The following is a 22,168-nucleotide window of genomic DNA, read 5'->3' as shown; positions in this document are numbered from 1 at the left end:
CAGGAACGATGTCTGGAGGGGCGGGCAGGAACGATGTATGGAGGGGCGGGCAGGAACGATGTATGGCCCCTGTGGGCAGGAACGATGTATGGTCCCTGTGGGCAGGAACGATGTCTGGATGGGGCTGGCAGGAACGATGTCTGGAGGGGGCTGGCAGGAACGATGTATGGAGGGGGCGGGAAGGAACGATGTCTGGGGGGGGGGGGGGGCGGCAGGAACGATGTATGGTCCCTGTGGGCAAGAACGATGTCTGGAGGGGGCTGGCAGGAACGATGTCTGGAAGGTGCAGGTATGAACGATGTCTGGAGGGGGCTGGCAAGAACGATGTTTGGAGGGGGCGGGCAGAAACGATGTCTGGAGGGGGCGGGCAGGATCGATGTATGGCCCCTGTAGGCAGGAATGATGTCTGGAGGGGCGAGCAGGAACGATGTATGGAGGGGGCGGGCAGGAACGATGTATGGTCCCTGTGGGCAGGAACGATGTATGGTCCCTGTGGGCAGGAACAATGTCTGGAGGGGGCTGGCAGGAACGATGTATGGAGGGGGCGGGCAGGAACGATGTCTGGAGAGGGCGGGCAGGATCGATGTATGGCCCCTGTGGGCAGGAACGATGTCTGGAGAGGGCTGGCAGGAACGATGTCTGGGGGGGGGATTGGCAGGAACGATGTCTGGAGGGGGCTGGCAGAAACGTTGTCTGGAAGGGGCGGGCATGAACGATGTCTGGTGGGGGCTGGCAGGAACGATGTCTGGAGGGGCGGGCAGGAACGATGTCTGGAAGGGGCGAGGAGGAACGATGTCTGGAGGGGGCGGGCAGGAACGATGTCTGGAGGGAGCGGGCAGGAACGATGTCTGGAGGGGCGGGCAGGAACGATGTCTGGAGACCCCTTCAAAATGTTAACTCTTTAACAATTTACTAAAAACAACGACATGATTTACCATTCCACAATGTATTTTTCTTTAACAGTACAACTCCATAAAAAATTTAAATATCTTGTACAAATAGTACTGAACAGATGTAAATAATACTTGTGTGAAAAGCATCTATTAATAGCATTAAGTGTAAAAATATCAAAGGCACCGCGTGTACATCGTAATCCAGGGTTCGTACATTTTATCAAATTCCACGAGTTTCCATGCCTTTTTAAAGGCATTTTCAAGAAACATTTTAAGGCGATGTTCAACATAGTTCCCAGTAGATACAGAACATGTAAAAACTGACAGTATCAGATTTAAACACCGTCGGTATGCATAACTACCCTTTCCGTCTTTTTGTCTGCAGTACAGTTCAGAAGGGGCTTAATTAGTTTCCAGGTGTATAGAACTTTAGTGATTAGATATTCTCTTTCCTGTCACGGACAGAACTCTCTGACGAAGTCAGAGGTTGTTCCCACGACAGGCGAGCTTGAACAGTTCTCTGATGGAAGTATGCCAAAACATCACCCACACCCACTCTGTCAATCTCTTTATTAACACATGCACCACAATGTTTTTATACAATCTATTTCCAGTGTTAATTGTGTGTTTTTTAGAACTTTACCTTATCCAACTCAAAATTTTATGACTTTCCAGGCCTGCAAAACAATATTTGCAAATTTCATTACTTTTTAGAATCTCCGTGACCCAGGGCCGTAGCTAGCAGGGGGGCAAGGGGGGCATTATAGCAAGTTAAAGAAAAGGAGTTTTAGACTATTAACTACTCACTTGCCCCCCCCCCCCCCAACCAAAAATCCTAGCTACGGCCCTGTGACCCCGTATGAACCCTGTAATCACTTTTCACAACGTAAACAAACAAAAACACAACTTTAGTAGACTAGTTCTGCTATCAACAGTTCATACATGTCCATCAAGGTCATTCCAAAATAAATATTGTCCTTTCAAAATATATTTTCTAGAAAAAGATGGACACAAATTCACATTCATAAATACTGAGAAAGATAAGTTATATAAAAAACAATGACAAAAACACCACAAGCAAGCAGAAAGAAAAAACCCAAACCAAAAAAGAAAAACGAACCAAAAAGAAAAAAGAAAAAAAAGGAAATAAGAAAAAGAAAAGAAAAAAGGGAAAAAAAAGAAAAAAAAAGACAGAAAAAAATAAGAAAGCAAAAAAGCTCGCTGGATCCAAGTCAAAACTAAACAAAATCATTAGTATGAACAAAGATAAAACAAATTATAACTTCTTTTTTTTCTCCGAATTCCCACTTGATTATGCACTGTACTTTATACAGGCATCATGATTCTTGAAACCGTGATACAGTTAACTAACCTGGCCCCTAACAAGCAATAGCGTAATCCAGAGACATGATCTTAACATAATAAAATAATGATATTGGGTAACAAGTATACGAGACTGGGGACTGGAGGTTGGGGGGGGGGGGGGGGGGGGTCGTCAAATGCACCACTTTTAAATTCAAGCCAAAAAGATATAGATATTCGAGCACTATGAGCTTGCCTGAAACCTTTTCACCATGTATTTCCATCATTCTACCAAAAATATTAGATGTAATCTGTGTAAAGACATGTAGTCATTTGTTTACAACCCAATCCAGACGTTTTGCAGAAATTCTAATATGAATAAATGTTGTTATCAATATTCGGGCATTTTCGTTTAATTCAATAAAAAATCTGTCTGTGCCCCTACGAAAATGGTAGCCCGTACACCTGCGCTTCTAATCCTGTTAGCCACAAGTCTTTTAACAGCATGCTAACGGAAATTTGTACAGGTGACGCTTCATTAAATTCCTGATTCTTGACTTCAACTTTTATAAGCAGAGATCTTAAAAAAAAAAATTAAAATACAGAATTTGTTACATTTGTTTCAGAATAAAGGTTTAATCTTAATTAGGGTATATTAGGTATTTCAGACAAAGGAGAAGCCACAAGTTATGCAGCCCACCCACCACGTTTTACATCCCCAGTTTTATGACGATAAAGGAGATGATTTAATATGTCCCAGAATGCACCTGAAAGCAGCCATACCAGTAATTAAGGTGCCTACAGACGTAGTATAATTTACAGTTCATGGCGACTTCTGTTAACATGAGAAGCCCTAGTTATAAGCCATGTAGCCCTACCACTTCCCGCCAACACATTTTACATCCTTAGTTTTATAACAATTTATTATGTCCCAGAATGCACCTGAAAGCATCCGTAATTAAGAAGCCTGCAGACGTAATATAATCTAATTTCATGGCGACTTCTGTTAACATGAGAAGCCTTAGTTATAAGCCATATAGCCCTACCACTTCCCGCCAACACATTTTACATCCTTAGTTTTATAACGATTTATTATGTCCCAGAATGCACCTGGAAGCTTCCATGATTACAAAGCCTGTAGTATAATTAAACTAATATTTACAGTTCATAACCACTTCCGTCAACGTGGGAATTCCTTACAAACCATGCAGACCTACCACTTCCTTCTAAACCATTTACAGACTCAGTTCTACAACTATTTAATATGTCCCAGAATACACCTGGAAGCATTAAATGAAGCAGGTGTTAATATAGTTCGTCTTGATTTCGCTCGACGTGTCTCATCACAAACGAGTAGAGGTTTTCCAGACTTCTCTGTCCTCTGTGCTCCCCCAGTTTTACGCCGTCACGATACAACACTAGAGTCGGGTATCCTGACACCTGCCAAACAGAGAATCAGCGAAAATATATATCAACATAAAACATTTCTTTTATCTCGAAACCACAGTACATTTACCCGATGGTTTGAACACAGATCTGAATACTGTGAAAACGTCTTTGATATTATACTTCATGTCTCTAACTTAAGAAAGAAATGTTTTATTTAACGACGCGCTCAAAACATTTTATTTACGGTTATATGGCGTCAGACATATGGTTAAGGACCACACAGATATATAGAGATGAAACCCACAATCGCCACTTCATGGGCTACACTTTTCAATTAGCAGCAAGGGATCTTTTATATGCACTATCCCACAGACAGGATAGCACATACCACAGCCTTTAATATACTAATCGTGGTGCACTGGCTAGAACGAGAAATAGCCCAATAGGCCCACCGATGGGGATCGATCCCAGACCGACCGCGCATCAAGCGAGAGTTTTACCACTGGGCTACGTCCCGTCCTGAAAATCATCAAAAATATATGAACATAAAAGATTTATTTCATCTCGAAACCACAGGGCATTTACCCGATAGTTTGAACACAGATTTGAACATTGTGACTGTGTGTGCAGCAGCAGTCTATGTCAGCTATTGCAGTCTCGAAATAAGCACTTGTCCGTTTGTCCTGACAAGTGACAATCTACTGGGAAAAGCAAAATGTCCAGCAGACAAGTAAAAATGTATAGTGCTGTTTGATTTTGATCAATCAAAAACATTGTCCGTGAATAAAACTGACAACTTATTTGCACAAGTGAAAATATTGGCGGACAAGTAGATTTTTAGTGAAAAATTCTACTTATTTCTATCACTGTATTGTGAGTGCGTCGTTAAATAAAAAATTTCCTTCCTTCATTCCTGTATTCATTGTGACACTTTCTACAGATGAAAACATCTTTGATATTATATTTATATTTCATGTCTCTAACTTACAGAGTTTGCAGCCAATATTGTAAGGTAGTTCCCACTAACAGCGCCTTTTTGTCGACTAAAATAACATATTAAATCAGGTTTCTGCTTTAGAATACCAGTGTCTGTATATCGAGGCTTTCTGCCAGAAAATAATTTGAGGGTGTACAATAAAAACAAAACATAAGTGCTCTTATAAAGTGGTTATGGATTTGAAGTTGGACACTGCATTGCGTGTACTATGATAAATTTTAAACAAAAGTTCTCTTAATATACTTTTTCTAATAATCATAAAAATGTTTCAAATTAATTTCCAAGATTTTAGGGTACGTAATTTTACCCCCCATACCCTATGCCAGAAACCATGATATCCACTGTTTGCGGTCGTGTACTAACGTTTATAGCAGTCATTGTTAATTTTATTTTATGATATATATATTTTCATACGTATGTCGCACCCCAATCTTATTTGAGTTAAATGGGCAAATACTTACTCAAGCGAGTGCTTTAACAGGTTTCGAAACTCGCCCAAAAATATGGTGGCCAAAAAAATAATAATGCATGTTGACAAATTATGGTAAGCGAACCACGAGCAAGATTTAAATGTAGAATACAAATATTAAGTGTCTCATGTGTTATAGCTCTAAAGAAGATAATATTTGGGCGACTAACACCATTATTTTTAAATATTTAAGTCGCCCAAACAGGACATAGGTCGCATTTGGGGACCTGGCCACAGGCCGTTTCGAGTCCTGGCTTTACCACTGGGCTATTTTCTGGCCCAATCTTATTTGAGTTAAATGGATAAACACTTACCCAAGCGAGCGCTTTACCACTGGGCTACATTCTGGCCCTATCTTATTGGAGTTAAATTGATAAACACTTACCCAAGAGAGCCCTTTACCACTGGACTATGTCCTGTCCCATCTTATTAGAGTTAAATTGATGGACACTTACCCAAGAGAGCCCTTTACCACTGGGCTACATTCTGGCCCTATCTTATTAGAGTTAAATTGATAAACACTTACCCAAGAGAGCCCTTTACCACTGGACTATGTCCTGTCCCATCTTATTAGAGTTAAATTGATGGACACTTACCCAAGCGAGCCCTGTACCACTGGGCTACATTCTGGCCCTATCTTATTAGAGTTAAATTGATAAACACTTACCCAAGAGAGCCCTTTACCACTGGGCTATGTCGTGTCCCATCTTATTAGAGTTAACTTGATGGACACTTACCCAAGAGAGCCCTTTACCACTGGACTATGTCCTGTCCCATCTTATTAGAGTTAAATTGATGGACACTTACCCAAGAGAGCCCTTTACCACTGGGCTACATTCTGGCCCTATCTTATTAGAGTTAAATTGATGGACACTTACCCAAGAGAGCCCTTTACCACTGGGCTATGTCGTGTCCCATCTTATTAGAGTTAACTTGATGGACACTTACCCAAGAGAGCCCTTTACCACTGGGCTATGTCGTGTCCCATCTTATTAGAGTTAACTTGATGGACACTTACCCAAGAGAGCCCTTTACCACTGGACTATGTCGTGTCCCATCTTATTAGAGTTAACTTGATGGACACTTACCCAAGAGAGCCCTTTACCACTGGGCTATGTCGTGTCCCATCTTATTCGAGTTAAATTGATGGACACTTACCCAAGAGAGCCCTTTACCACTGGGCTATGTCGTGTCCCATCTTATTAGAGTTAACTTGATGGACACATACCCAAGAGAGCCCTTTACCACTGGACTATGTCGTGTCCCATCTTATTAGAGTTAACTTGATGGACACTTACCCAAGAGAGCCCTTTACCACTGGGCTATGTCGTGTCCCATCTTATTCGAGTTAAATTGATGGACACTTACCCAAGAGAGCCCTTTACCACTGGACTATGTCCTGTCCCATCTTATTAGAGTTAAATTGATGGACACTTACCCAAGAGAGCCCTTTACCACTGGGCTACATTCTGGCCCTATCTTATTAGAGTTAAATTGATAAACACTTACCCAAGAGAGCCCTTTACCACTGGGCTATGTCGTGTCCCATCTTATTAGAGTTAACTTGATGGACACTTACCCAAGAGAGCCCTTTACCACTGGGCTATGTCCCATCTTATTAGAGTTAACTTGATGGACACTTACCCAAGAGAACCCTTTACCACTGGACTATGTCCTGTCCCATCTTATTAGAGTTAAATTGATGGACACTTACCCAAGAGAGCCCTTTACCACTGGACTATGTCGTGTCCCATCTTATTAGAGTTAAATTGATGGACACTTACCCAAGAGAGCCCTTTACCACTGGGCTATGTCGTGTCCCATCTTATTAGAGTTAACTTGATGGACACTTACCCAAGAGAACCCTTTACCACTGGACTATGTCCTGTCCCATCTTATTAGAGTTAAATTGATGGACACTTACCCAAGCGAGCCCTTTACCACTGGGCTATGTCGTGTCCCATCTTATTAGAGTTAACTTGATGGACACTTACCCAAGAGAGCCCTTTACCACTGGGCTATGTCGTGTCCCATCTTATTAGAGTTAAATTGATGGACTTGGACACTTACCCAAGCGAGCCCTTTACCACTGGGCTATGTCGTGTCCCATCTTATTAGAGTTAACTTGATGGACACTTACCCAAGAGAGCCCTTTACCACTGGACTATGTCCTGTCCCATCTTATTAGAGTTAAATTGATGGACACTTACCCAAGTGAGCCCTTTACCACTGGGCTACATACTGGCCCTATCTTATTAGAGTTAAATTGATAAACACTTACCCAAGAGAGCCCTTTACCACTGGGCTATGTCGTGTCCCATCTTATTAGAGTTAACTTGATGGACACTTACCCAAGAGAGCCCTTTACCACTGGACTATGTCCTGTCCCATCTTATTAGAGTTAAATTGATGGACACTTACCCAAGCGAGCCCTTTACCACTGGGCTACATTCTGGCCCTATCTTATTAGAGTTAAATTGATAAACACTTACCCAAGAGAGCCCTTTACCACTGGGCTATGTCGTGTCCCATCTTATTAGAGTTAACTTGATGGACACTTACCCAAGAGAGCCCTTTACCACTGGACTATGTCCTGTCCCATCTTATTAGAGTTAAATTGATGGACACTTACCCAAGAGAGCCCTTTACCACTGGGCTACATTCTGGCCCTATCTTATTAGAGTTAAATTGATGGACACTTACCCAAGAGAGCCCTTTACCACTGGGCTATGTCGTGTCCCATCTTATTAGAGTTAACTTGATGGACACTTACCCAAGAGAGCCCTTTACCACTGGGCTATGTCGTGTCCCATCTTATTAGAGTTAACTTGATGGACACTTACCCAAGAGAGCCCTTTACCACTGGACTATGTCGTGTCCCATCTTATTAGAGTTAACTTGATGGACACTTACCCAAGAGAGCCCTTTACCACTGGGCTATGTCGTGTCCCATCTTATTAGAGTTAAATTGATGGACACTTACCCAAGAGAGCCCTTTACCACTGGGCTATGTCGTGTCCCATCTTATTAGAGTTAACTTGATGGACACTTACCCAAGAGAGCCCTTTACCACTGGACTATGTCGTGTCCCATCTTATTAGAGTTAACTTGATGGACACTTACCCAAGAGAGCCCTTTACCACTGGACTATGTCGTGTCCCATCTTATTAGAGTTAACTTGATGGACACTTACCCAAGAGAGCCCTTTACCACTGGACTATGTCGTGTCCCATCTTATTAGAGTTAACTTGATGGACACTTACCCAAGAGAGCCCTTTACCACTGGGCTATGTCGTGTCCCATCTTATTAGAGTTAAATTGATGGACACTTACCCAAGCGAGCCCTTTACCACTGGGCTATGTCGTGTCCCATCTTATTAGAGTTAACTTGATGGACACTTACCCAAGAGAGCCCTTTACCACTGGGCTATGTCGTGTCCCATCTTATTAGAGTTAACTTGATGGACACTTACCCAAGAGAGCCCTTTACCACTGGACTATGTCCTGTCCCATCTTATTAGAGTTAAATTGATGGACACTTACCCAAGGGAGCCCTTTACCACTGGGCTGGGCTACATTCTGGCCCTATCTTATTAGAGTTAAATTGATAAACACTTACCCAAGAGAGCCCTTTACCACTGGGCTATGTCGTGTCCCATCTTATTAGAGTTAACTTGATGGACACTTACCCAAGAGAGCCCTTTACCACTGGACTATGTCCTGTCCCATCTTATTAGAGTTAAATTGATGGACACTTACCCAAGCGAGCCCTTTACCACTGGGCTACATTCTGGCCCTATCTTATTAGAGTTAAATTGATGGACACTTACCCAAGAGAGCCCTTTACCACTGGGCTATGTCGTGTCCCATCTTATTAGAGTTAACTTGATGGACACTTACCCAAGAGAGCCCTTTACCACTGGGCTATGTCGTGTCCCATCTTATTTGAGTTAACTTGATGGACACTTACCCAAGAGAGCCCTTTACCACTGGGCTATGTCGTGTCCCATCTTATTAGAGTTAAACTGATGGACACTTACCCAAGAGAGCCCTTTACCACTGGGCTATGTCGTGTCCCATCTTATTAGAGTTAACTTGATGGACACTTACCCAAGAGAGCCCTTTACCACTGGACTATGTCGTGTCCCATCTTATTAGAGTTAACTTGATGGACACTTACCCAAGAGAGCCCTTTACCACTGGACTATGTCGTGTCCCATCTTATTAGAGTTAACTTGATGGACACTTACCCAAGAGAGCCCTTTACCACTGGACTATGTCGTGTCCCATCTTATTAGAGTTAACTTGATGGACACTTACCCAAGAGAGCCCTTTACCACTGGGCTATGTCGTGTCCCATCTTATTAGAGTTAACTTGATGGACACTTACCCAAGAGAGCCCTTTACCACTGGACTATGTCGTGTCCCATCTTATTAGAGTTAACTTGATGGACACTTACCCAAGAGAGCCCTTTACCACTGGGCTATGTCGTGTCCCATCTTATTAGAGTTAACTTGATGGACACTTACCCAAGAGAGCCCTTTACCACTGGGCTATGTCGTGTCCCATCTTATTCGAGTTAAATTGATGGACACTTACCCAAGAGAGCCCTTTACCACTGGGCTATGTCGTGTCCCATCTTATTAGAGTTAACTTGATGGACACTTACCCAAGAGAGCCCTTTACCACTGGACTATGTCGTGTCCCATCTTATTCGAGTTAAATTGATGGACACTTACCCAAGAGAGCCCTTTACCACTGGACTATGTCCTGTCCCATCTTATTAGAGTTAACTTGATGGACACTTACCCAAGAGAGCCCTTTACCACTGGACTATGTCGTGTCCCATCTTATTAGAGTTAACTTGATGGACACTTACCCAAGAGAGCCCTTTACCACTGGACTATGTCGTGTCCCATCTTATTAGAGTTAACTTGATGGACACTTACCCAAGAGAGCCCTTTACCACTGGGCTATGTCGTGTCCCATCTTATTAGAGTTAACTTGATGGACACTTACCCAAGAGAGCCCTTTACCACTGGGCTATGTCGTGTCCCATCTTATTAGAGTTAAATGGATGTCCACTTACCTGATGATTTGAACACAGACTTGAACACTGTGTGCAGTTTATTTCAGCTATTGTGACACCTTCTATAGACGAAAACTTGTTTGATAGGTCATCCCAGGTAGGGGATAATCTTTTACAGTGTATACACCTGTGAATAAAAAAAAAAAGATGAAATAAGAAAAACAAAATAAAAGTGAGCCTATTGGGCTATTTCTAATTCTAGCCAGTGCACCACAAATGGTCTATCAAAGGTTTTGGTATGTGTTATCCTGTCTGTTGGATGTTGCATATAAAAGATCCCTTGCTACTAATGGAAAAATATACCGGGTTCCCTCTCTAGGACTGTGTGTCAAAATTACCAAACGTTTGACGTCCAATAGCCGATGATTAATAAATCAATGTGCTCTAGTGGTGTCATTAAACAAAAACAAACTAACTTACCAAGGTTGATAGAACTTGACAAAAACGTATCCTTTTGATATCTTTTCCTGAAAGTCTTTCTCAGTCAAACATACAACACCAGCCTAAAAGACAAAAGTGAAAATATTTTCTTTTGTTTAATGATATGAGTTTAATATATTTCATTTATGAATCATTGGCTAAAGCTGCACTTGTCCCCCTCCCCCCCCCCCCCCCCCCCCACTCTACCTCCAACTCCACATAGGCTACTCCTACCAAGCATTGGTACTGGTTAACAACATGTAAGTTTAATGTCATGACTGGACTCGAGAATAATCAAACTAAAGATCTGTGGCATCAGATTTAGGAAATGTTTTGTATTTTAGACACAGTAGCTGGCTACCATTTGGTTGCTGACAATTGCCAAAACATTACATAGACTTTCCTCTAGCCTTACCCCACATATCAATATCAATAAGGGGCAGGGCTAGAGGTGACTCAAGCTAATCGAGGCTGGCAAAATGTATACTTTTAGTGCATTAAATCAGAGTTTTTTTGTTTTTTTCAATCAAATTGTTATCTTAAGTTTTATACATATATTCACAATCAAGATGCATTGTTTTAACAATTGTTTTAATTAAATTAACATTGTTTGTTTACAAACATACCCCAACACTTGTTTCAAGACGTAATGTAACATAATTAACATGTGCAGACTTTTGTGCCGTGCAGACTAATGTGACATGAGTGTATATGTAATTATATATATCACAAATACATGAAAGGACAGTGAAAGGGGCTGTTCAAATATTACGTAATGCTATTTCGGTAAAAAATTAGACACCCTGCCTCCCCCTGCAACACTCCTGAATGCTAGACCACACACCCCCAATATATTACGTAATGCTATTTCGGTAAAAATTAGACACCCTGCCTCCCCCTGCAACACTCCGGAATGCTAGACCATACACCCCCAATATATTACGTAATGCTATTTCGGTAAAAATTAGACACCCTGCCTCCCCCTGCAACACTCCGGAATGCTAGACCATACACCCCCAATATATTACGTAATGCTATTTCGGTAAAAATTAGACACCCTGCCTCCCCATGCAACACTCCGGAATGCTAGACCATACACCCCCAATATATTACGTAATGCTTGGTGACCCCCAACCCCACCCACACTTCCTATTCACAGGCAAGTCGTGAGATGGGTGTAGTATAATTTTAACATACTATTTTGCGATTTGGGAAAGCACAGATACACATTTCAACTCGATTTATAATCTCTATTGTGTGTATTATGTATAGGTCTAACGATAATTATCTATGTTAAACACTGTCACCGTGACAGAGCGTTTATGAAAAAAATAAAAAAATAAATTAAAGTCCAAACCAAATTGTTAACAACTACAATAAATTACTCTCCTACCTTTAATTACCGTTACATTTTTACCAAATTTTGTCCAGACACAAGTTGTGAAAAACCCCATTATAGTAACGCATATTCGACATGAGACTTTAACGATGTCGCCAGTATCGACTTCGCTGACATAGCATAGGGCAAAATACATGCAGTTTTCTGCCGTCTGCCATTTTGCTTTTTTATGGAATACTCTTCAAGAGGGGTTAAAGCCTCCATTAAAGTATGTGACATAATTAATATAAAATCAGTGATCTCTAGTGGTATCTTTAAACAAACAAATAATAATAAAATTAATATGACGTCATCACGTTTGCTTTTATATCATAACATGTTATGACGTTGTTAGATTAAGTCATATCCTTTCACCCCTCTTGGAGAATATTCCATAAAAAGTCAAAATGGCAGTCGTCAGAAAATTACATGCTTTTTGCCTTATGCGATCTCAGCGAAGTTCATTATAGGTGACATGGTTACATGTGGAATCTATGTCATTGTAATGTTTTTTTTCTTCAAAATTTCTGTCTGGACAAAATGTGGGTAAAATCTAACGAAAAATAAAGGTAGGAGAGCAATTTATTGTAGTTGTTAACATTTTGGTTCGGACTTTAGTCATTAAAATAGTGTGTTATGTAACCAGGGCTCGAAGTGGCCTGTGGCCAGGTCACCAAATGCGACCAATGTCCTGTTTGGGCGACTTAAGTATTAAAAAATAATGGTGTTATTCGCCAAAATATTATCTTCTTTAGAGATATAACACATGAGCCACTATTAATATTTGTATTACACATTAAAATCATACTCGTGGTTCGCTTACCATAATTTGCTAACCTGCATTATTATTTTTTGGGCCACTATATGTTTTGGCGAATTTAGAACCCTACGTAACGCTGTTAAATACACCCACCCACGCCCTGTAATGCTACATAACGTTTGAACCTACATCCACCTACCCCCTCGAGTGTTACGTAATATTTGAATGGCCCCATGCATATTACACTTGCAACTGTGTTAACCAGGGCATAAAATTTGATTTTTTCAGACAAACGATATGTCGTTTGTGTGGTTTTAGTGTTTGCACGAACGATTTTCTGCAGTGATTCAGATACAAATGAAAAGGTTAACCGACAATGGTAATCAAATGAGAATCTAAGATGGGCGATTTTCGTAGCTTTTCTCCAAATTCTTATCATAAATACTAAATTATTATTATTATTTGGTATGCTGAGACTAACTTGAAAGCTGCCATTTACATTTCAGCACACTACCCCATCGGTTCTGTTACAGGGGAGTACTTGCTGGCGCCAAACAATAGTGTGAACGAAATGGGGATTTCCCGGAAGCTATGAGCTTCCGGGTCTGAACGGAAAGACCTGAAGTTCTGCGGATCCTCGATCGATCCAATCGATGCTGCAACTCAGTGTTTCATCATGTTCTAATTTCCACTTCGTTATTTTAAAGTCCCTTATTAAATGTACTGTTTTCTTCGCTGTGTATGTCATATTTTAATAAATTGATTTAGAAATTGTTTTCATTACAATACATGTTTCAGAATTAATGCATATATTTCAATGTAACCACACAGGTGTGAAAAAGTAAATAAATATACAGAACTTCACATACGTTTTTTTCGCTTCCTATTTATTGCACGAGTTTATTGTGCGTAGCGGTCTCGTGGTATGTTCTTGCTCACAATAAACATGTGCAATAAATAGGAAGCGAAAATAACGTATGTGAGGTTCTGTATTTATTACATACCTTTAAAATATATATATATATATATATATATATATATATATATATATATATATATATATATATCAACAATGTATCTTAAACCGCTGTTCAATGCTCCTTTCATGAGCTCAGTTTTAGCGTAACGTACCAAAGTTTTAGCGTAACGTAAATCAAAAGTGCCACAGTGCCGACTTTTTAATTGACCGCGATGTCGAGTTCAAACGGATACATTGGTTTTTTCTCACACCTGCAATGCTAGGCCCGTTCTCTAGTCATATTAGCCAAAACACGTCAGTTTACATTTTCTGACGAGCGATAATAGTTTTTGCACGAACGATCCGTCGTTCGTGTCGATATTGGTTTTGCATAACCGACAGACGAACGACAAAATCGTTCGTGCCAAATTTTATGCCCAAGGATAACGCGCCTTTAAATGCGACAAAACGAGACAAAACCGACACAAGTGACTTCTACGGCTGGTTCAATCTTTAAAGATAAACGAACAAAACCCCACAAAATCTGCATCGCCTACCGGCGGACTGGCTGCCAAAAGTTGATAGGTCAAGTGACACGAAGCCAGAAACTGTTTCAGCATGATCTTAGATTAATAATTAAAAGAATCAGAATTTTTAAAAACTGACGTTCTGATGAAACCCGGAAGTGAAACCGTGTGTTACTACGGAATTGGGATGCCCTAAAAAACCATTCCATAGTAACCGTACCAGTTGCTATTCTGCCTTTGTCGAGGGTTTCTTGGGGGTTTTGGGGTTGAGTTTTTTTGCGCATCACAGGTCCGTCGAAGCATTTTTTTTAAGTGGAAGGGCCAATGATCAGGGTCATTATTAAGCCCGAGATGTGTAGGGAGTGTCAGGGGGCATGCTTCTCCGGGAAAATATTAAAATTCTCGGAACCGGTGTGACGTCACACGGCATAGTTACCGATCATCCGGGTCTTTGGGGGTAAAGCAAAGCCTTAGTGATTACTGGTTTACATAGAATAAAGTTATCATATTAACTTTTTACATGCCTTACATATTGTCATTTATTTTCTGTAGCTAACACATAGTTGCACTATGTCTTATGTGTATTATAACAGCTTGGGTTGCCATATAAGAGAAACGAACAACGGGAATCTGAATTAGTATAATCTATATTTAGTACCGATGTGTTTCCGTGTACTTTGAATGTCGAGGGGACAGGGCAGGTTGGGCAGAATATAATTTTTGTTGATGCAATTTTCAGGTAATGTTAATTATAAATTTTAACAATTTTGAAATGATAAGATAATTATTAATATAATAATTATGATGTGGGCTACAAAATATATAATTTGTATTTATAATAAAATTTGTATGCATGATTAAGTAAATTATTTGTATGATTTAATAATTATTTTATTTCCAAATAATATGTAATAATTAAACAATGGCAAAGTTGTTACTTTACAAGTTCAAAATTACAATAGTATTATTGTCAATACATATCTTATTATATAGATGTATTGGCAACAGTATAATGTTCCACTGAATACATTCTTTTATTCTTAAAACAAAATACAGTTTCTTGAAATAATGAAATGCTTTTGTTTTTACAGATTGCAAAATTACCACATGATGTTGCCCTTCCTTACCGGTTGAATGCAGGCAACAAAAAATAGCAATAATAAAATATAGCCATCCTCAGACCTAGACATCTAGGGGGAGCAATATCTCTCTCTACTTACCCATCACACCTGAGATTAGTTTCAAGAAGAATAATACCGGTATATAGTTTCCTTTGGCATGTGAATGTATATACATGTAGTATCAATATGGTAATATTTTAAATTGCCCCCCATAAACTACATTAGGGAGCAAATAATCAGTTCCCTCAGTTATTTTCATGTCGAGGTCTACAACCTAATAAAACATAAGTGTTACCTCATCGAACAAACATGCAAATGTTTTAATAATAGGGTTTAACCTGGTGTATTTAGTAATAAAACACAAAAACTTACCTGAGTAAATAATGGTATATATATATATATATATGTATAATATTGGTGTTGTTTTATATCTAGTCACAATGGATATTGCAGATATTTTCTTGTTCAGTCTTGTGCTGTATTGGAATTGTTATTGCAGTTCAATTTAAGTAATATCTACAAAACTAATTTTTAATAGTATACAGCTGGAAAAGGAGGCAAATATGGTTGTTAATAAACTGATCTATATCAGTATGCCTTCTACTAGACTACACATATTTAACCTAAGTTGCTTTTAACCCGGGTTAAATTACCTCATGTAGATGCACTTATGTAGCATATTCAAGGAAAATATATGAATGAGATCGTTAAATGCTATATTCTCCATGTCAAACAGTGTTTTCAAAATGGAAAACAAATATCAGATATGGCAGTTGACCATTCATTTTATTGCAGGTAATTTCTAAAGCAGATTACACACACAAACACACACACACACTGAACTGTAGAATACCATGAAACTACATATATATGTAAAAAGGTAAGTCCTCTAACTTTCAAGAACAAGTAAAATTTACAAATGTACCACAACCACCAAATTACATTGATCCACAATGGAATAGATTTTTATGTATTTTTAGATTTATGTATATGTATGTGTAGTGTTTTCCCTAGCTTGTTTTAGCACGGTGCAGCACCATGCCTCGATAGTCTAGCACCATCTTGCCTTAATCGGCACCATGCTGCCCTGAGATTAAATGAGCCTTTTTCACTAATTAATTCTAAAATTGCCTTTATAAAACACCCAAAAAGGTATTATTAATTAATAAAATATGCCTTTTACATCTTTTGCCATTCATTTATTAAAGCAAGCACATAAATTACATTAATGTTTATTTCAATTAATTTTTGTGTATTTTTAATGAAAAAAGTGCCTCGAAAATGGTGAAAATGCCCCAAAAGTGTTTGGTCTACCACGCCTTGACAAATTTCTAGGGAAATCACTAATTGTGTGTGTGTGTGTGTATATATATATATATGTATGTATGTATGTGTATGTATGTATATGTATACATATATAGATATATATATATATATATATATACACACACACACATTAGTGATTTCCCTAGAAATTTGGCATATATATATATATATATATATATATATATATATATATATATATATATATACTGAAACAAAGGCACACACACATTATTTACCCTCTGCACCAAAGTAAATACTAAACGGAGAGGGTGGCGGGAACGACCTATATTTTCTTACTGCAGGCCTGCTACAGACGCATTTGCCAAACAAATAATAATTAAAGTTTAAACAAGAATTTAGGCCTATATTATAATTATTATATGTGTGTAATTTAGCAGTATAAACTTTTATTTTAAAATTAAAAAAAAATAAATAAGATGTAGCAGCTGTGGTATGGCAAAATAAATACAAGTGTAGATAATATCCAAGCAACTAAGATTAAATGAAAAATAAAGACCACACAAATTTAATGATAAAGGAATATACTCTTTATTCAAGAACTGGATGCATCGTTTTGTTGGGGGGGGGGGGGGGGGGGGTCATGGAAGACGATGGAATTGTGTATTTTATTTACAGTATAATGTGGGATTTTTATCACTGCACATGCTTTAACCATTTTGTTTGCTAAATTAATCTCTGTTGGTGTCAACAAGCAACAACATTAAAGTCAACGTAGTCACATTCTGTGAGTGAAGCCATGGAATTCCATCAGGTTTGTCGTTTTAATGACCCTACCCACAAGCGGCGCCTAGTCTCTTCTTTTGGAAATTTGTAAAACGATATTTTTTTTAACATCATGTTATGTTTTATGCAGCCAACTGCACAACATGTGTTAGGCATCGTGACCGTTAACTGTTGAAAATGATCGACCAAAGTTGCCTCATTTCACTATCAAACCATACGTAGCCTAACTAAGGAGAAGCTTCACCGCGTCACGTGATAAACAATGGCGGCCAGGGGTCGAAGTACCCGTATGGCTTTTTAAAAACGCCTTTTTCTTGGCATTTGAATCGCAAAATTCAAGAAAAACGGTACAAAGACCTTTTTAAAAAATTATTTTGCACGGTCTTTTAACCCAAGAATGTTTTTATTTATAGTCCGTCCCATCCTACATTAATGTTTTTGTGTTTTTTTCGTAAATAATTTCAGTTTTCTTTGACGAAAAAAAGAAAAGTAAACGTGTTTTGGAAATAAAAAAAAAAGAGAGTAAAGTTTGTTTTATTTAACGACGCCACTAGAGCACATTGATATTTTTATCTTATCATCGGCTATTGGACGTTGAACATATGGTCATTCTGACACTGTTTTTTTTTTAGAGGAAACCTGCTGTCGCCACATAGGCTACTCTTTTACGACAGGCAGCAAGGGATCTTTTATTTGCGCTTCCCACAGGCAGGACAGCACAAACCATGGCCTTTGTTGAACCAGTTATGGAACACTGGTCAATGCAAGTGGTTTACACCTACCCATTGGGCCTTGCGGAGCACTCAGGGTTTGGAGTCGGTATCTGGATTAAAAATCCCATGCCTCGACTGGGATCCGAACCCAGTACCTACCAGCCTGTAGACTGATGGCCTAACCACGACGCCACCAGTGCTGAAATATTGGAATACCCTAACTTTGTCTTCCAAAGCCTGCACTGAATTGGTTAAGTACGGTTACACGAGTCTGAGTGGATGTGGCACTAGGTGGGCATGCAAATAGATCCCTTCGAAGTAAATTGTTTAATATAAACGTATTGTATGAACAGAATATACCAAGTAAAAAGTGACGTAGAACCTTTCCCCTGAGTAATTCGACTGTATGTTTTGTTATTTGTATAAAAATAGAAATCCATCTAGTGATACTTTTATTGATATAACTGCATTAATTACCTTAAAACTCAAAGTTAGACCCCCAAAATAAGAGTATAGGTGGCAAGGATTCCCATATATTGGTACTAATAGCTACTGTATGGCGGCCTCCTATTAAAAGTTGAAACCTAAGGCAATGGACAAACATTTTCCAAAAAAACACTCAAAAAATATAATTATGTGAGTGGGTAAAAAAATATATTATAGCCTACGTATAATATAGACTACGGGAGTATATATTATTCAGACAGAGTGCACATTACACGTATAATATAGACTGGGGGTGTGTATATTATTCAGACGGGGTGCACATTATACGTATAATATAGACGGGGAGTGTATATTATTCAGACGGGGTGCACATTACACGCATAATATAGACTGGAGGAGTGTATATTATTCAGACGGGTGCCCATTACACGCATAATATAGACTGGGGGAGTGTATATTATTCAGACGGGGTGCCCATTACACGCATAATATAGACTGGGGGAGTGTATATTATTCAGACGGGGTGCCCATTACACGCATAATATAGACTGGGGGAGTGTATATTATTCAGACGGAGTGCACATTACACGTATAATATAGACTGGGGGAGTATATTATTCAGACTGGGTGCACATTACACGTATAATAATGACTGGGGGAGTGTATATTATTCAGACGGAGTGCACATTACACATATAATATAGACTGGGTGGGGGGGGGGGGGGGTATATTATTCAGACGGGGTGCACATTACACTATAATATAGACTAGGGGAGTGTATATTACATGTATTATATACACTGGGGAGTGCTTATTATACGTATAATGTTGACTGGGGAGTGTAAATCCAAGGGAGTGCAAATTATATGTTGCATCGGGCAAGGCAAAGTGTCACATTGTTGACATCGGTTCCGACTACAGGTTCAATGTAATGACGTCAATTATGCATGGCCTGTGTTCATTCATATTGAAAGTGTGTAAATTATACAACAAAACAGTTCTCTTTGATGCAAACGACTTTAGATTTCACAGGCGTGAATCCTGAATGGTGATTGTCGGATAGAAGCAGGTGAGACTTATGTAGTTAACCTGAAAGGTATTATTGAATTCCCTTCCATAAGACGGCTGTACCTAATTAATCATCCTCCCTTCTCGGGAGGGGGCGGATTGCAAAATATTAACTTCCAAAGGGCCATATCTAGCGGGGGTGCACAAGAGCAGTTGCCCTCCCAAAAATAGGAAAATGTGGCCTATATAATTAGTTTAGGCCAACATGTGCTCTTTTTGTCTCGCCCGGATTACTCCCCACCCCTTCAATGGCTGTAGGACCCGGAGGGGTTGTGCCCTACCTACGTGATGCTCAATATATATATATGTATATATATATATATATACACAAAGAAACAAGTTAAGCATCCCCTGTATTTTTCACAATGACTTGTCTTACGAGGTTTGGCGTTGAAAGCCTGATAACATAACCTCGGAAAAACAAATGTGTTTTGCAAGAATACATCTTTGACAGTAAGAAAACATAAGAAGTGTATCCAATTTTGAAATTTTAATCATGATTCTGAGAAGAATTCCAATATGCTGTATTTGAGCCAACAACCGAGGTACAATAAGTATGGAGGTGCAGAGTCACAAACACAATGTCATGAAAAATGATGAAAAATGTCATTTGAAGTTCACAGATGACATTCATGACACAAATCATCAATAGCGGGTAAACCCACCACGTGCCCGGATGACAGCTTCCACCCTTTGTCTCATCCCTCCAGTAAGTCGTCTGATCTGCTGCATGGGCAACTGCTGCCATTCTCAATGAAGAGCTGCCTCTAATTGTGCCAGAGTCTGTACAGGTGGGGTCAGTGCCTGTACTCAACGCCCCAAGATGTCCCAAACATGCTCTAGTGGGTTTAGGTCAGGACTCATGGCCGGCCAGGGCAGGGTCGTCACAGCTTCAGTTTGGAGTAAAACTGTTACTACTCGGGAACGATGTGGCCTAGCTTTGTCATCCATGTACAGTATGGTATGGTGGGGAGTGGATGGTTGTCAAAATGCGGCACAACAATTGGTTGCAGGACATTACGAATGTAGCGATCACCATTGAGGTTGCCTTGGATGGTGACAAGATCCAGCTTACAATCATGTGATAGGTAACCCCAAACCATTACTGAACCTCCACCATACAAGGTCATAGGTCGTATGTTCCTGGGTGTGTAGGCAGCATTTTTATGTCTCCAAACTCTCAATCGGCCATCTGTGACATGGTGCAGGAACCGGCTTTCATCGGACCAATGGACTCTTCGCCAGGACCTCTGATTCCAACCTCTCTGGGCCAAACACCACGCTAAACGGCATCTCTCATGATGATCAGCAAGAGAGGGACGCTTGATGACCCTTCTGGCCTTCAATCCTCACTTTTCTGGCTGGCATACGTCTATTGGGTAACCATTGGCTCTTCAGAACAGGAGACGTAGCAAAGGGTTGACGACGTACGAGCCGAAGCAGGGCCCTGTCCTCGCGCTGTGACGTCAGGTGCGGTCTCTCTGACCGTGGGAGATCCTTTACAGCGTTGGTACGCCCGTGTTTTCGTATCGATCTGCTGATTATGGTGTAATGATACCCCAGTTGACGTCCTATACTTTTGAAGGTCATGCCGGTCGCATGCATACCAATAATACGCCATCTTTGGGCCTCTGATAACCGTCGACGTGCCATATTCAACGATTAAACTTCAACAATGCAAGACAGTGATGTTAAATGGCAACAATTGCAATGTGTTGATACTGTATTTTGAGCAAAGCATGGGCGGCATGATGGACGTGCATGTCGTTCTGTTGTGGGATGTCGCAGTTGTCATTGTACTCTCCTATTATTTCAATCGAACACCATTCTTGACATATTCGTCACTTAATTTGCAGTTTTTACGAATGGGGCTATTTCAGTACTAATTACATCTAGGGGTGCTTAACTTTTTTCTTTGTGTGTGTAATTCACACGAAACATGTCGTATACCCTCAGGATAATTCGGAATGTTTTCAAATTATTTTTAAATCACTGGCAGGATTCTGCAAGTAAGGTTTTGATTGGTGGACATGAGCTCCAACTGATTGGTGTTAGATCCACATGTAATAGTGGAGCTAATTTTAATTAGATTGCTCTCACCCGGAAGTGATCTGTGTAGTGAGACCTTAAAGTTTATGAACAGATTTTGTCAAAATTGCTTTGATGTTAATTTGATAATATGGGTCATTTACACCATGAAGCCGATTCACTCCGGCTGTCTTTTGCACTATACACCCATGTACCAAAAGGACAATGCACAATATTACACAATAACATCGGCAAAATAAAGCCAGAAGGCTTACCATTAAACATATATATTATTTTAATTCTTCACCATTTCCTAGAAATGAATATGTGAACCATAACGTGTCACAATGGCGAACACCCAGACAGAAATTATCTCCCCCTTAGAGGTCGCGTCGTTCGGTAGTGTGATTTGAAGCCACTGGTCGTATAAAATTACTTTGTCCACCTCTGTACGAACAGGAAAAGTGGTCATATTTTTTTCAGAAGATGAGGCATTGCATAAAGAATGTCTGGACTGCATAACGGATCTAGTATATAT

At 39.7% G+C, this 22,168-nt stretch overlaps 1 protein-coding gene across 1 annotated transcript; it reads right to left on the bottom strand.

Moving 5' to 3' along the window:
• Positions 1–930: 930 nt before the first annotated feature.
• Positions 931–14,370, bottom strand: LOC121377367 (thioredoxin domain-containing protein 5-like). Its single transcript, XM_041505343.1, has 4 exons — positions 14,214–14,370; positions 10,561–10,643; positions 10,141–10,267; positions 931–3,635 (listed from the first exon to the last, which is right to left on the bottom strand). The coding sequence occupies exons 1-4, from the start codon at positions 14,274–14,276 to the stop codon at positions 3,501–3,503; spliced, it is 408 nt and encodes a 135-aa protein (XP_041361277.1). The 5' UTR covers positions 14,277–14,370; the 3' UTR covers positions 931–3,500.
• Positions 14,371–22,168: the final 7,798 nt, after the last annotated feature.

The sequence above is a fragment of the Gigantopelta aegis genome, chromosome 7 (assembly GCF_016097555.1).
Source record: "Gigantopelta aegis isolate Gae_Host chromosome 7, Gae_host_genome, whole genome shotgun sequence".
NCBI classification, from domain to species: Eukaryota; Metazoa; Mollusca; class Gastropoda; order Neomphalida; family Peltospiridae; genus Gigantopelta; species Gigantopelta aegis.
This window is presented reverse-complemented; position numbering and strand designations above follow the sequence as displayed.

Coding starts and splice junctions, on each gene's coding strand:
- LOC121377367 (XM_041505343.1), bottom strand. CDS start 14,276: ATGCTGAAACAGTTTCTGGCTTCGTGTCACTTGACCTATCAACTTTTG. Junction 10,644..14,213: donor TTTTGGCAGCCAGTCCGCCG/GTAGGCGATGCA, acceptor TTTGTCTTTTAG/GCTGGTGTTGTATGTTTGAC. Junction 3,636..10,140: donor GTCTGTGTTCAAATCATCAG/GTAAGTGGACAT, acceptor TCTGTTTGGCAG/GTGTCAGGATACCCGACTCT.